The 15,770-nt window shown below is 40.7% G+C and overlaps 1 protein-coding gene across 3 annotated transcripts in view; it reads right to left on the bottom strand.

Moving 5' to 3' along the window:
* Window positions 1–7,559: 7,559 nt before the first annotated feature.
* CWC27 (CWC27 spliceosome associated cyclophilin) overlaps window positions 7,560–15,770 on the bottom strand; it is a 129,672-nt gene continuing 121,461 nt past the window's right edge. For all 3 annotated transcript variants that reach the window (XM_086628814.1, XM_086628815.1, XM_086628816.1), the window contains one exon: window positions 7,560–7,959. In XM_086628814.1, the coding sequence (XP_086484940.1) occupies window positions 7,797–7,959 (163 nt within the window). In that variant the 3' untranslated portion in view covers window positions 7,560–7,796. The remainder of the gene's footprint in view (window positions 7,960–15,770) is intronic.

Here is a 15,770-nt window from a genome sequence, read left to right as displayed (position 1 = left end):
AACAAGGAGCTCCTGGACCAACTCAAACACAAAAAGCAAGCCTACAGAGGGTAGCCTGGGAGGAATGCAGAGAAATCATCTGAGCAGTCAGGGATGAGGTTAGGAAAGCTAAAGCCCTGATAGGATTTAATCTGGCCAGGGACATTAATAAAAGCTTCTGTAGGTATGACAGTAATAAAAGGAGGACTAGGAAAAATGTGGGCCCACTCTGAAAGGAAAAAGGAGATCTAGTTATCATAGAATTGTAGAACCATAGAATGGTTAGGGTTGGAAGGGATCTCAAAGATCATCTAGTTCCAACCCCCCTGCAATGGGCAGGGACACCCTCCACTACACCAGGTTGCCCAAAGCCTCATCCAACCTGGCCTTGAACACTGCCAGGGATGGGGCATCCACAACTTCTCTGGGCAACCTGTTCCACTGCCTCACCACCCTCAATGTAAAAAATTTCTTCCTTATATCTAATCTAAATTTCCCCTCTTTCAGTTTGAATCCATTGCCCCTTGTCCTATCACTACATGCGCTTATAAAAAGTCCCTCTCCAGCTTTCCTGTAGGCCCCCTTTAGGTACTGGAAAGCTGCTATAAGATCACCCCGGAGCCTTCTCTTCTCCAGGCTTAACAGCCCCAACTCTCTCAGCCTGTCCATCCCAGTTACCTGGGATGTGGAGAAGGCTGAGGCACTCAATGACTTTTTTGCCTCAGTCTTGGCTGGCAGGAGCTCTAGCCACACTGCGCAAGTCACAGAAAGCAAAGGCAGGGACTGAAAGAATGAAGAAACACCCACTGTAGGAGAAGATCAGTTCCGAGACCATCTAAAGAACCCGAAGACGCACAAGTCCATGGGACCTGATAACATACATCCGTGAGTCCTGAGAGAATTGGCAGATGAAGTTGCTAAGTCACTATCCATCATATTTCAGAAGTCATGACAGTCTGGTGAAGTTCCCACTGACTGGAAATGGGGAAACATAGCCCCCATTTTTAAAAAGGGAAAAAAGAAGACCCAGGGAACTACAGGCCAGTCAGTCTCACCTCTGTGCCCAGTAATAGCATGGAGCAGATCCTCCTGGAAACTGTGCTAAGGCACATGGAAAAAAAGGAGGTGATTGGTGACAGCCAACATGGCTTCACTAAGGGAAAATCCTGCCTGACAAATTTGGTGGCCTTCTGTGATGGGGTTACAGCGTTGGTGGATAGGGGAAGAGCAACTGACATCGTCTACCTGGACTTATCCAAAGCATTTGATACTGTCCCACACGACATCCTTGTCACTAAACTGGAGAGACATGGATTTGATGGATGGACCAGTTGGTGGATAAGGAATTGGCTGGATGGTCACACTCAAAGAGTTGTGGTCAACGGTTCAATGTCCAAGTAGAGGCCAGTGACGAGTGATGTTCCTCAGGGGTCAGTACTGGGACCAGTGCTGTTTAACATCTTTGTTGGCGACATGGACCGTGGGATCGAGTGCACCCTCAGCAAGTTTGCTGACGACATCAAGCTGTGTGGTGTGGTCAACACGCTGGAGGGAAGCAATGCCATCTAGATGGACCTTGACAGGCTGGAGAAGTGGGCCTGTGCAAACCTCACGAAGTTCAACAAGGCCAAGTGCAAGGTCCTGCACATGGGTCGGGGCAATTCCAAGCACAAATACAGGCTGGGTGGAGAATGGCATGAGAGCAGACTTGACGAGAAGGACTTATGGGTGTTGGTTGACGAGAAGCTCAACATGAGCCAGTAATGTGTGCTCACAGCCCAGAAAGCCAACCGTATCCTGGGCTGCATCCAAAGAAGTGTGGCCAGCAGGTCGAGAGAGGTGATTCTGCCCCTCTACTCCGCTCTTGTGAGACCCCACCTGGAGTACTGCATTTGGCTCTGGAGCTGAACACCAGCAGGTATTGGTCTCCCAGTGCAAGAAGGACATAGAGCTGTTGGAGCAGGTCCAGAGGAGGGCCACAAAGATGATCTCATGGCTGGAGCACCTCTCCAGCAAAGACAGGCTGAGAGAGTTGGAGTTGTTCAGCCTGGAGAAGAGAAGACTCCAGGGAGATATTATAGCAGCCTTCCAGTATCGAAAGGGGGCCTACAGGAAAGCTGGAGAGGGGCTTTTTGCAGGAGCGTGTACTGATGGGACAAGAGGCAATAGCTTTAAACTGAAAGAGGGGAGATTTTCATAGATTTCATAGATTTTCTAGGTTGGAAAAGACCTTAGAGTTCATCCAGTCCAACCGTCCCTAATCTCCCATTAAACCATATCCTTAAGTAGTAATTAAAGTAATTAATCCCTTTTTGATTAAAGGGCGATGAAGCACTGGAAGCACTGGAGCACTCAGGTTGCTCAGAGAAGTTGTGGATGCCCCATTCCTAGAAGTCTTCAAGGCAGGGTTGGATGAGGCTTTGAGCAACCTGATGTAGTGGCAGGTGTCCCTGCTTACGTCAGAGGGTTGGAACTAGATGATCTTCTAAGTCAAACCATTTATGATTCTATGATTCTGTGAACAGCACTGTGGTAAGGCAGTTCCTCCTACCCACCCTGAATGACTTCTCATGAGCGCTGAGTAGCAGGGAGAAGCAGGGAGCTGGAGACTGCACTTCAGGTTAGTGATGGATATTTATCACCCATGCTCCCAGCTCTCCTCAAGGAACTTCACTGTCATCTCTTTCAAATGAATGTCCTGGCTATGTAATGTGCTCAGCCTCTTGTGTTTAACTGGTGACACTTGGTAGATATTCCTGATTGGTCGAACGCTCTACACCAGGATAAGGAACATGAAGAGACGTGGTCTCAATTTTCGGTTTACATCCTCTGTGCTGTATATACTTCAGCAGGAACCTTGTGAGTGTAGCCACTCCATGATCAGCTCATGTTTTGTGGCAGTGAAAGACGCAAGCAAATATCTGTGTCTTTCACTGAGAGTACACATGCAGGAGTCCCCTCATCTTCTAACAGCCCAAGTCTGTCATCATTTAAGTAATGACAGACACACATGTCTCTGCCAGAATGAGGCAGAGTCTGGAGCTATCCATTCTGTCTGAGGCTCGTTTTTATGTTGCCAAAACATAGCTCTGTCTCCTGCAAACTCCAGATCTTCTAGACGAAAGCAGACAACATCGGCGTGCGGTTATTTTAACTATTTAGAGTTCAGATGCCCTTCTACTGGGGAAGTGAGGTAGTATGGGAACGAGCTCTTCCCAAACCTGCTCTGCTGCAAGCCAGCAGCTCAGGGAAAGCTGCGCCATGTGGCATTGCAGACTACACCCCTCGCAGCTCAGGCACAGTGGCCATTTGGCAGAAACAAACCAGCTTCGTTTGTACTTTTTTAGTTCCAAGGCAAAAAGGGCACATTGTACTAGCTGTTGGCATCACCGACAGGATTCGTGAGGAAAGCCTTTAAAAATTTTTTCTTGAGGATCTTGCTATTGCCAGACATGGCCTAGAAGGACCTTATCTACTCGAAATCCAGCTGGTCCGGAAACAAAAATGTCAACTTTACCAACAGACCCTGCACATGAATGTAAGACTTTTCTCCCAGCCTTTCTTTTCATTTAGGAAAGTTAAATCTGCCCCAACAAAGAGAAAGGCCCCATTACACGGAAGGCAGGCATGACTGGAAGGAATCTTTCTTTGTCTCACAGACTGCTTGTGAACACTGGTCCACTGTGTTGGCAACAAAGCTAATGCATTGAAACTGCAATTTAGCTGCCGCTAAAAATAGGTAACCCTCACCTTTGTGCTCCAACTCAAAATTCAGTGGTGGTTTGGACTTACACCATTTTTAGCTTATTGAAATGAGCGATCGAAAAAGCGGGTGGTGGTGGTGGGGAAGTGGAGCATACCCTGCAATTTAAAACAGTGACTTTTTCACAGAAATTATTTACATACCAGCATTGTGGTGTACACCTTCAAGCTGGGTGAGCTGTGCACATAATCAGCATCTTTTAGGAATGAAAACTTCACAAGAAACTGTCAAAACACTGGTTTCCTATTAGTAGTGCACAGACAAATGCTCCTAGCTGTACGTTACAGCTATGCAGAAATTATGCTCACATTTATACAGATAGGTAAGGTGCTAGCCACATGGAACATGGGAGCTGCTTAATAAAAAGAGTCAAGAAAACTTGTTCAATGAAAAAATCTCACTACTATAGAAAAAATTCTTTCTACAGCCACAAAACCGATTGTTCCTTCAGTTTTCAGCCACTAATCTAGCACAAGACTTCTGCTCCATGGACAGGGGGACACCTGCCCACACTGCATTTCCCACTTGCTTTTCAGCATTGACAAATAAAAGGTAGAAAGATATTCTGTAGTAATAATATATATTATATATATAAAAAATACTGCAGTCCTGTAGCATTCAACATTGTATGTAACTATAGCAACATCAGATGATGAATGAAATAGGTTCGAGTTAAAAGATGCTTCTGCTAGCCTAGCAGTATGGGTAACAGGTAAGATCGTTACTGGCAGTATGGGAGCTAGCTGTGACATTGCCAACTAGTTGTTTCAGAGAACTGTCATCATTTCAACGTCTTCCTTCAAGGCTCTTACTCTTTGGTGCTGGGTTTGAGTACAGTTACTTGAGAGTGTGCTTCTGACATCATCTTTTCTAGATGTCTCCTAAATGAAATGCAGAACTCCTTTTGCCTTAGTGAAATGAGTAAAATTTAGACACCTTAGTCCATTTCTGAGTGATTCTTCGTTGATTAGCTGAGATCATCTGTCTGCTAGTTTTAGCATATTTCTAATATGCTCGTACTGTAGTGTATGTCAGTCCTGAGTGCTAGGAAAGATTTGTCTCTAGGTTGAAGAAAGACAAAACCAGAATACACGGAACTATTAACATTGCCTTCCTCGAAAATGGAAGGTAAATTTACTGCATGGGCATCATTTCTTTCCTACAAGCATAATTTTGTTCTTTCCCTGAGGAAGGTATAAAGGCAGATCCTTTCTTTTCTTGATGAAATACTGACTGACATTAATACAGGCGAACTGAGACCTCTGAGAGAAGCTTATTCAATGAACACAGTGAAATACTACGCAAGACTGATTAGCTCTGAAGACTAGTATCACTTGTAATTATTATAAACTGTTTAAAGGCTCTACATTTCTGGGAAATACATATTACAAAATATTTTTATCACATAGAATTGATAACAAAAAAATGCTCAAATTCATTTATTTGTAGCAGTTCTCATTGATGCTCTCTCAGCAAGTTCTGCCTGCACAAGGCTCCGTGTCAAGACCTTGTGGCACAGGGCTGATTTTTAGACACAAGTAGTGCAAATACTTTCACAAAGCAACCAGGGCCTGGCACTTCCAGCTCCCCCCATCAAAGTAATGTGGATTTTCCATTCACCATCACAATAAAATTGAAGGATTTTAATCCAAACACTTTAATCCTTATGTATGGGTTTGGTACAGAGCCAAATGCAAACTGCCTGGGAAGTTGGTCCCAACTCTCGTTTTAAAAAAAAGCCTGAAACCAAAGCCCACTCCCTTTCCAAAATGCTTTCCTCTTTTGTATCCAGACAGGCAGCCTTAGCGCACATGCCAGCTTACTACTGGGAACCCGGTCTTAATGCAGTAAATGCCTATTACACTTGAAGTGGTATTCATCAGACATAGGACAGACGGTGGCCTGGGGTAAGCATCCTTCCACTGGAGCCAGCCCTTGAGCTCTCCTAGCACAAAGCATAACAGCGTCATTCTTAGAATTAGCTTAAACAGGTGACACATTTGGTTTCAACTGTAGCATTAATTACATAAGACATGCTATCTCTGGAAAAATATTTACTGATTTTCAATACACACTTTACTTATCAAGAAAATGTCAGCATAGTTACTCTTGTGTTCTTGCGATGTTATCAGTCCTGTGTTTGCAAGGTCCAGCCTTTCAGACCTCTTCCTACTGAGCAGAGCCCTAAACTCCAAGTTAAGCTTTTCTGTGTGTGCTTGTCTGCTGCTTAAAAATGGGAATCTTCTAATACAGCACACACAGATATGCTGCAGGTAGTCAGCAAAAAAGATTTCAGCTAAAAAGGGTGTTAGTCAACTGGCCCGTTCATTGACTCATGCATCCCACTTTAGCTTACAGGAAAAACAGGTAATTAGAACATTTTCCTATGAGAGGGGCAGTAGCTGTCTCCTGGAATTGATGCTCAAGTTTCTTTCTAGATCTAGCCCTCACCTTGTCCATGCTGACCTCCTCTGCCGTAACTCTCTTTCTCCCTCCTGTCTCCATCAGAATGGGAGTTTGATATGCTCATTTCCCGTAATGACTGCTTTAAAATTTTCTCTGCAAAGCAATGGATAGCGATAACAGCACGTGATATTAGATGTTCTTGATTTTGCCAACAGCAGTCTGACAGAAAATGACTTAATGATTAAAAAACTTTGACTCACTAGTTTGTGAATGGCCATGTTTAAGGATGTAACCCCTCTTAACTTCTTTACACCATAGTACAGTATAATTCACTCAGCCTAAGAGGAGGATAATGACAGCTTTATACAGGATCTCACATCACACCTCCAAGTTTTGTTCTTATCTCAAAGGTTGCACCAGGCATTAAAGCAATAGTCTGTATTAATCTAACCTCTGACATTTTGGCCATATTAACCCACCAATGCAGGTTTATGTATCTCACACCTCAGACCCTATCAAGAAATTTGGCAGTGGCAGCTTGATAAGGACACCATACCTTACTGAACTTGTTCTAAAAACAACATCAGCAAAACACTCCTCTGGTTGCACTTTTTAATGACCTTGCTCACTTGTGCTCACTCTTCTTTAGCTATTGCCTATATGGGTAGACCATACTTCTGCAGCATGAGAGCACTGAAAATTCCCATTTTTCTGTAAAAATACCAGCACCTGGTGGGGGGAAAATCTGTGGAAAGTCTATAAACTGGAAAGTTGAGTTGTTCATTTTTAGATGGTACAATAACTGTTAAAACTGGGGTTATGTTTTTAACGAGACCGATCACATCTTTTTTTTGGTTTCTCTACTGGACTAATTAACAAACCAATCTTCAATACCAGCTACTTTACAGTGAAAATTCTACCAGAGGGATGTTTCTGGTATTGAAACAGTTTAAGCAACCGCTACAGTACATTCAGATTCTCTTTTTGTTCATGTGATACAGATAGAGAAATAACAGTCCTCAAATTGTGTATTATCCCAGCTGTATTGGAACATGGATTACAAAAGGAGAAAATAACCAAATTCTCAAATTAAAAAGTTTCAAGACTGCTGGGACCATTCTGAGGAGTTCTGCAAGTGCATCATCTTAATTCTGTGACAGAGTGGATCAGGCAGGCAGCGTTTACTGCTGTGATGTTTTTCTTATACCTTTTCAAAAAACAATAAAAATAATTAAAGTTATACTTTCAGAAAATCTTAAAAGCCTGCAGATGTCGTTTTATATTCTAATTTCATGCTTACTTAGATAAATTCTTATTCGTTATGTTGAAAATTTTTGATTACTGTATGTCGATTAAACAATGGTGGTGACTATCATCATTAAAGTACAGACAAAAGTCAAGTCAGCTGTTTTATTAAATACATAATTTGAAAAACCTTTAGAGAGGCTGGATAATGAATGCACTGAGAGCAACTGACTGCACAACTTAAAAAACAAATCATAGCTCTGCTTCAAAACTGCACGACAGGTTCTTGAGAGATTCTTTTCACACTTATCCAGTGATATTTTTAGGAACTACAGCTTACAAAAAAGCCAGTGCTTTACTGCAGTCACTTTTCAAGGCAGCTCTGGCTAGCTTTACATTCTTTTTATCTCCTTTCTTTTTTTTCTCTCATTATCTTCTTGCTTTCTTCTCTTCTCCGCTTAGTTACAGGATTTCGTGGATCGTAGATCTCAAAAGTGTCTTCATCCTGCATGCTTGCATCTTTCACCTTTCTGCTTCTATCTTCGAATTGAAGTACATGTGACATCCTACAGAAATAAAACATAGCTCATATTCAGTGAAAGAATGGAAAGTTACAAATTGTAATTACGATATGCACAGCAAGATTTTAGCACCGTGACTTATTTCTGTGAACAGCAAAAAAGATCCAATTTTTGCTGTCTTTTTGTTGTTGTTTTTGTTTGTTTGTTTTTGTTTTTTTTTTTTCTTTCTTAGCAGACTTTAAGATTATAGGGTAACCACTTTTCTGAAGATAGCTAAAGTTTGCTTGGTTGGACTTTATTTCACATACTGAACTCTCTTGTCTTGTCCTTTTCTATTTAAAAAATCTTCCCAAATGTACTGAATAATTTTCCCAGGAACAGGGAGTGTTTCTCAAGTTTTCCTATTAGTCACTTTGGACTTCCTTTCACCATTAGGGTTTTACAGAAGGGGGGAAGAGCTTGCATGGAAAACACTTGAAGAAGGTACACAGAAGATCAAAAAGATCATCACGTCCTACTGCTCCACTTTAACTTGGTTCAGATCATGCTTTTTAATTCTTCCAACACTAGACTAAACTAATACTTCGTTCAATCCAGTGTTTTTTCTACTGTTGATTAGAAATTTTCCCCCCATTATATATTTACCCCTTTGAGAAAATTGCCAGTAATCTGAAAACATCACCATTACAAGCTCGAGAAGTGGGCCCATGTGAAACTCAGCAAGTTCAATGTGGCCAAGTGCAAGGTCCTGCACCTGGGCTGGGGCAACGTCCAGCATCAATACAGGCTGGGGGATGAAGAGATTGAGAGCAGCCCTGCCAAGAAGGACCTGGAGGTGCTTGTGGATGAAAATCTGGCAATATACGCTTGCAGCCCAGAAAAGCGCACCATGTCCAGGGCTTCTTCCAAGAGAAGTGCGGCCAGCAGGTCGAGGGAGGTGATTCTGTCCCTCTGCTCCACTCTGGTGAGACTCCACCTGGAGGACTGCGTCCAGCTCTGGGGTCCTCAGAACAAGAAAGACATGGACTTGTTGGAGCAGGTCCAGAGGAGGGTCATGAAGATGATCAGAGAGCTGGAACACCTGTCCTATGAGGAAAGGCTGAGAGAGTTGGGGTTGTTCAGCCTGGAGAAGGCTCCAGGGAGACCTTATTGCAGACTTTCAATACTTAAAGGGGACTTATAAGAAAGACGGGGACAGACTTTTTAGCAGGGCCTGTAGTAATAGGACAAGGGATAATGGTTTTAAACTAAAAAAAAGGTAGATTCAGAGTAGATATAAGAAATTTTTTACAGTGAGAGCGGTAAAGCACTGAAACAGGTTTCCCAGAGAGGTGGCAGATGCCCCATCCCTGAAAACATTCAAGGTCAGGTTGGACTGGATGACCTCTAAAGGTCCCTTCCAATGCACACTGTTCTATGATTCTATGAAAACCTGGAGTCAAAAGTAGTTTTTTAGCTGTAGTCAGTGGCAGGAAAGCCTGGAGCTTATAAACTATAGCCTTATTAGCAGGTGTCACTGAGGTGACTGTTTACTCTACTTAAAGAAAAAGAGAGGTCAGAGGAAAAGAGAAGAAAACCAAACCAAAGATGCTTACAAGTTGACTGACTGTAAACCTATTGATCTTTACTTCCAAGTTCGCAAGACTTCTGAATATACAGTCGTAGCAAGGCTTCCATGAACCAGGAAAAAAAGTATAAAGCTCATATGTCCAATTAACAAAAACCCACCCAAAATGGAATTAAAAGATTTTTCCATGCAAACAACCACGCCTAGGCAAAAACCCCACTTACATTTGGATTCTATATTAATCAGTTGCAAAAATGTCTTTGAACTTGACTAGACAACTTAAAATAATATGAACTATACTGAACCAAATCTAGGCATATCAATCTTTATAGCATTAGATGTTTGCCTACACTGTTTGAGACAGAAAATCCAGGAAAAACAAGTCAGTCTCAGAATGAAAGTTTTGTGGACACTGAAATACTGATCTATCAGTCTCTTGCAACATGTAAGAGGTCATGAATTAAACAGGTTTTTCAAAGAGCTCTAGTGCAAGTGTCCATACATAAAGAAAGGAGGGCGGGAGAACCAGCTCAGCTACTGTAGATTACAATATAGTACTGTTAAAGAAACCAGACAAATTCAAAGCTATAGACTATAGGGGATCTGTTTGAATGCTTCAGAAAAATCTTAAAAACAAAAATTGAGACTTTTCATCGCAATTGATTCTTGACATGCGGGTTTCATAAATCTCTTATCGTACAGCATTGTCAGCACACTCACATATTTCCCTGACCAATGGAAATACTTAAAAGTTGTTTCCGGTGTATATAACTTTAGTAGTTTATAACTCTGTATGCACAACTAACAACAAAACTTGTTTTTTTCAGTCATATCTACAATTCAGAATAACATAATGTACCTTCAGAGTGACTCATGATTGCGTATTTGTAGTTTAATTATAAAAACATTGTCTCACAGTGGAGGGACTGAAGTAATTTATTTTAGTTAACATGCTTTCTGCATTTGTCATATTCTTCTCAAGATGAGCAATTGGATATATTTTTAAGAACACATACCAAATCACACTGTCTTAGTCTGAAATAAAACATAGACCTAAAGAGATAGAGTCATCCCTTGGTGAGTGGTTTCAGAGTGTGTTATATGAGTGCATGTAGAAGTGTAGTCACACTTAGCCATTTATCAACTTGCAAAAAATGCCACAGCACACTTGCAGGATACAAAGAATAGGAATTAAAAATAAATACATCTCCAATTCTTGGGTCAGGCCATACTGCGTCCCAGGTAGTTTGCAAATCAGATGCAGTAGATTCAGACTAAGCAATGTTTACTTCTCTCCAAGAGCTGAAAGAAGTCATAGTCTCTGACTCCTACTCATAACTTTCCACTGAGGTGTTCCCAGCTGTGATTAAAAATAAGCCAATATTAAGTAACTTTTTGGTATTCCCAGAATCAATTTCAGATGCAACATCTCATAGGTAAAGCAAAATAAACACAGACTGCGGTGGAGATTTAAAAAAATATTTTCCTGATGTGAACTTAAGCTCATTTTTTGCAAGTCACACATATTCACAGGTTGACTTGTTTTGCACCTATGTAAATGGTAAATCACATTCAATATTATTTTCCAAAAACAATTAAATTGTTTTCTTTCATAAGGAACATGGGAAGTATTTAATAATTATTTCTATATGAATTATTTGAATTTACAGTAATCTTACTTGAGCTTCCCCAACAAAAGTTTGCACTTGTATGGTTTTCCAAGTGTGGAGCTAGGGCTGCAATTCCACAAATACAGATTGCATGAGACCTTTCCTTGTTCAATTTATAGCTCTCTTCCCTTCCACATGCTCCTGGGTTCAGTGGGGAGCTGGCTGCCCAGTCATGCTTCTGCAGTCACTGTGCTGAAAGCTCTAACTTCATCTCTTCATGTCTGGTGTTCAGGAACCTACTAACTTCTGCTTATCACTGCTTGTTGACAGTTCATTTTAAATGAGTGAGACAGACAACTTTAAAACACACTTTTTCTTCAAAATGTAAAGGATGAAAGGCTGTCGGTTCTCCTATGCAAAACTCAAAAAAAAGTTTTGCAGCTTAGTTTTTTTTTCTTTTCTCAAAATTAGTTTTAATAAAATAGCTTGCCAAAACTGATGATTCTACGTTTAAAGTATCTAGGTGTGCAAATCGTTGACTTTCTTCACAAGAAGAAGTCATCACAAAATTATTTTCTTAACCTCTTTCGTTAAGATAGTGCTACAAATCAGAACCAGCTATCTTAGCACAGCTGTATTGCTGGAGAGGGTTGATTCTACCACAGCCAGATGACAGCATCCTACAGTTTAACTGCTGTCCTATCCCATGTGATAGGGGAGCAACTGTTCTGCTCTACTGCACTTCTTCTTTCAGTGTTACTAAATGACATTCAGTCATTGGCTTTCTTCTGCACTCCAAAAACGAAATGTCTTGAAACCTTAGACTGAAATACTTTGATTCATTTAAGACTGTTTCAGAGACAGCACAGGATTTCAAAGGTACGTGGATACTCTCCCGGCCTAGTGATATTCTCAAATAATGACTTTTGCAACAGTCAGCAAACAAGACTGCTTCTTCACAGTTACTAGTACAGTAGCTCCTATATGTCTTTATCTACGGTAACTAACACATTACCTTGGTGGTCAGTTTGATTACTTTCTAGGAGGTAAAAAGTGGGAGAATGTTGGCTGCAACTGAAGCTAAAACAGACCTTCAGCACACCAGCAAGCATTCAAGAACTGTTACAGTACAATTAAGCTCTGTGTCCAATAGTCTAGCACAGGCAACACCATATTTGCCAGCCATGCATCAAAGAATGACTCCCACTTACACAGCGCTCTCCAGGCAGACATGGACTAATTCATTCAGGAGATAGATCAAGTTTTTTTGAACTACTCTAGTGAGACGGAGCTATAATATAGAGTAATCCCTCTGATTTTGAGATGTGTGAGCCATGCACTGGATCTGAACCACATGCCAGCTGCTGACAGGCAGCAGTCATGTTAAATGTAGTATAAAAAGAAATCTGGTATCACAACAGCTCTGGCTTTTCCAGAACAGCCCGTTGGGAGAAACTGAATTGGCAGTCAGTGAACTGAATCATTTTGAATCTCAGCAAGAGCAAGGAAGCACTATGCTTTTGCCCTACTGACGAAGCTTGGATCTCCAGGTGCAAATGCACTGCAGGCATCAGTGATTTTCATGCTAAGGAAATGAAAGTGCAAAGCTGCATTGTTTAATTCCATGCTTGCTTATCAAACTGATGCGGCTGTTGGCTGTTGCCAGCTCACCTGCTGCCCATTCAACCTGCCTTGCACAAGTGACTCTACACAGAATGCCCTCCGGTGCCTCCGCCACTTCAGTGGAGAGCCTGGGGCATTATCTTGCGCTTACCTATGTCAGCATTTTAAACAGCTAGCTTTGCAGTAAATCATCAACAGGTGCAGACAAAAGTTATGTTCTGTCAGCTCTGTTGTGAGGGTAGTAGCTTTTGGCACAGAGGCAGTAACTTCTGAAGCAGTGTTAGCCAGGATTCATTTGGAGATGCCTGCATAAAACACAGCAGCTGGTGATATATCCTTTGTTTCTGCAATCTGTAGGCACCAAGAAAAAGTAATACACAGCTCTTCCCTTTCCAGATGCAGAACCGTAAGTTATTAAAAATGCACTACTTACAGACAGTACATCTAAACTGGTACTCACAACATCAGCAAAAATTACATACAGCTTCTAAATGCAGATTAAATGAATTAAGCAACTAACCACCTTGTTATAAAATTTACGATATCAGAATTTTGCAAATCATTGCTATGTTTTATGAAAGTTATTGGTTCTTTCCATCAGGATGCCTAAAAGGAACAAAGCAGGAGTAAGTATCTGTGTCAAGAAATTCAGTGCTGCTGCTTCCATTGTACAGCCTGTCTAAAAAAAAGAAAGAGACCCCAATATGGACCGTAAGTACTAGTACTACCATTTGTTTCTGAGTTCAACATTGCCTGCCAGTAACATGCTACCTACTTTTCTCAATTATCACCAATGCATCATATATTTAGAAGAAAAATAATGAGAGGTACTCAAGCACTACTGCTTTCATATTCTATTTGTCACTAATATTTTCCTTCAAATACTGTAAATGCGTATGTTAAACTATAAGCATTAACGTAGGAAACTTCGTAACACTTTCCTCCCATAACCCTCATGATATGTAGGCAGTGGATAGAAATGTAGCTCATGTGAACAGATGAGAAAACAGATGAATGAATCCACAGATCAAAATAAATGAGATCTCTCTCCCAAGCAAAAAAAAAAAAGATTGGCTGTTCTGGAAGAATGAACTCACTGGCACTCTTTTCACTTCCAGCGGAGTAGCGGGTGGCGCAGGAAGAGGAGAGGCAGTTGAGAAGCACTGAGAGACAGTTGAGAGACCAAAAAGAAAAATAAATTGAGGAAGATAAAGACTAAAAAAGGATAGGAATGAGAAACAAAAACAGAGCAAAAGAGATTGATCAAAATGTAAATAAAATGAAGAAAAATGTCAAATGACAATTGAAAACAAGCAAAAATTCTCAATCAAGGCAAGAGAACAAGAGTACAAACAAGACAAAATGAATGTCAAAACCATAACACAATGGGAATTTTGAAGGAGGAAATACGTTAATATTATCTCAACTTGTTTCCACCTTTTTCCAGAATGGAGATGCTACAACCAAAACAAGCCTCTTGGTTCAGGCTGCAGTTACTGTTCCTAGCATAAGAATGTCCAAGAGCTTTACAAATAATTTTGTAAACACAACGCAGCAGGAGAGAGGAGATATGTTTATGTCTCTAATGAAACCTGCAACCATCACTAAGTGCTCTGGGCAACACAACTCTCGAAGGCAAGTTCCCTGGTTTCTGTCTGCCCTATCTCACCATCCAGCTTTATTTTTCCTTGTGTGTAAGAGATAACCCATCATCCCTCTTTTCACGCAAAGGAGTCCTGTAATCCAAGTTTCTCTCTCTTACAAATCATAAAAAGAAAAGTAAGTTTTTCCCAAGTACTTTGAGTAGGTTCTGATTCTTATAGCAATGCAGGTCGATAGCATTAAGTACTACTATAGACACAGTCTCAAACCTGGATTAATCTCTTTAATTCTCGCTGTTTCACACAGCCACTGCTATCACAAAAAAGACGTGTGCAGGAAACAAGCTTCCTTGAACACATTTTGTCCCACTACCTCATAGTACTGGAGTTGTGCTAAATCACCTATGATAGTCCCTACTCTTCTGTAACACTTGGTATTTAAACCTTCCACTGTATCAAACAATGTTCCTGTTTGAGCGTAGTTTGCCAAACTGGGTCTGACTTCACTTTAACGAAGTTTATAATGATTCCTAGTAATAATCTGTGGTCACAGCATTCTGCTGTGATTGTTATCGCTGAGAAATTTCACTCCTTCTTGTTTCACTGCCTGTTTCCACCATTCCACATTCCTTTGTTCCTCTTTCCCCATCTTTCCTAGTGGTCAGACCACTTCTTCCAATATTCGGTGCTTTCATAAGACCTTGTATTTTTCAAATTTATTGACTTGTTATTTAAAAAGAGAAATAAGATTTGCTATTCAGGTCTAGCCAAATTCGAATCATCAGTTATTCCATAGAAGTTTCTAATATAAAAACTATGCTTAGAAGAATACTGAGAAAATTGCTGTACATACAGATATTTGCCATATTGCAGTCAACATCCCAAGTTAACTATTTAATTCTACATCAAAATAATGCTGTTTCAATCTATATTAATGACGATGGTACAGAGCACAGATTTTAGACTGAAATTTAGGATTTCACTATTGCTATAAATATCCCCACCCCCAAGCATTGTCCTGAGGTTAATTTCATTTCTGCAAGACCCAAAAGTGGTACTTTCTAGCTTTCGAATGAATGGAGTACTGTTAACCTACAATATTTTAGCATTTGTATGTTAACAATGGAGGCAACGTATTATTGCTATTCTTGCATAGAGCAAAAATCTCTCCAATTCCAAGCAGCAAAACTGATTAAAAAATGCTTTAAAGGAAATATTATACAAAGCCAGACTGTACACTTCTGTTAACTTTGACTAGCCCTTTGAAATTCTATTACAAGTACTGGAGGACGAAGAAGCTGCTTTGACCTCTTCAGAATAACCAGAAAGTGGTGGGTCCTCCATAGGCCAAAGAATAAAATGTCATATTTTCTCTTGGTGTAGGCCTAGAGCATTAAATGATAAGAACAGAACTTTTGCAGATGTTTCTAACAATACCTTTTTGAGATATTCTAT

Source organism: Tauraco erythrolophus, chromosome Z (assembly GCF_009769465.1).
Source record: "Tauraco erythrolophus isolate bTauEry1 chromosome Z, bTauEry1.pri, whole genome shotgun sequence".
NCBI lineage: Eukaryota > Metazoa > Chordata > Aves > Musophagiformes > Musophagidae > Tauraco > Tauraco erythrolophus.
The sequence above is the reverse complement of the archived record's forward strand: the minus strand, read 5'-3'. Positions and strand labels throughout refer to the sequence as shown.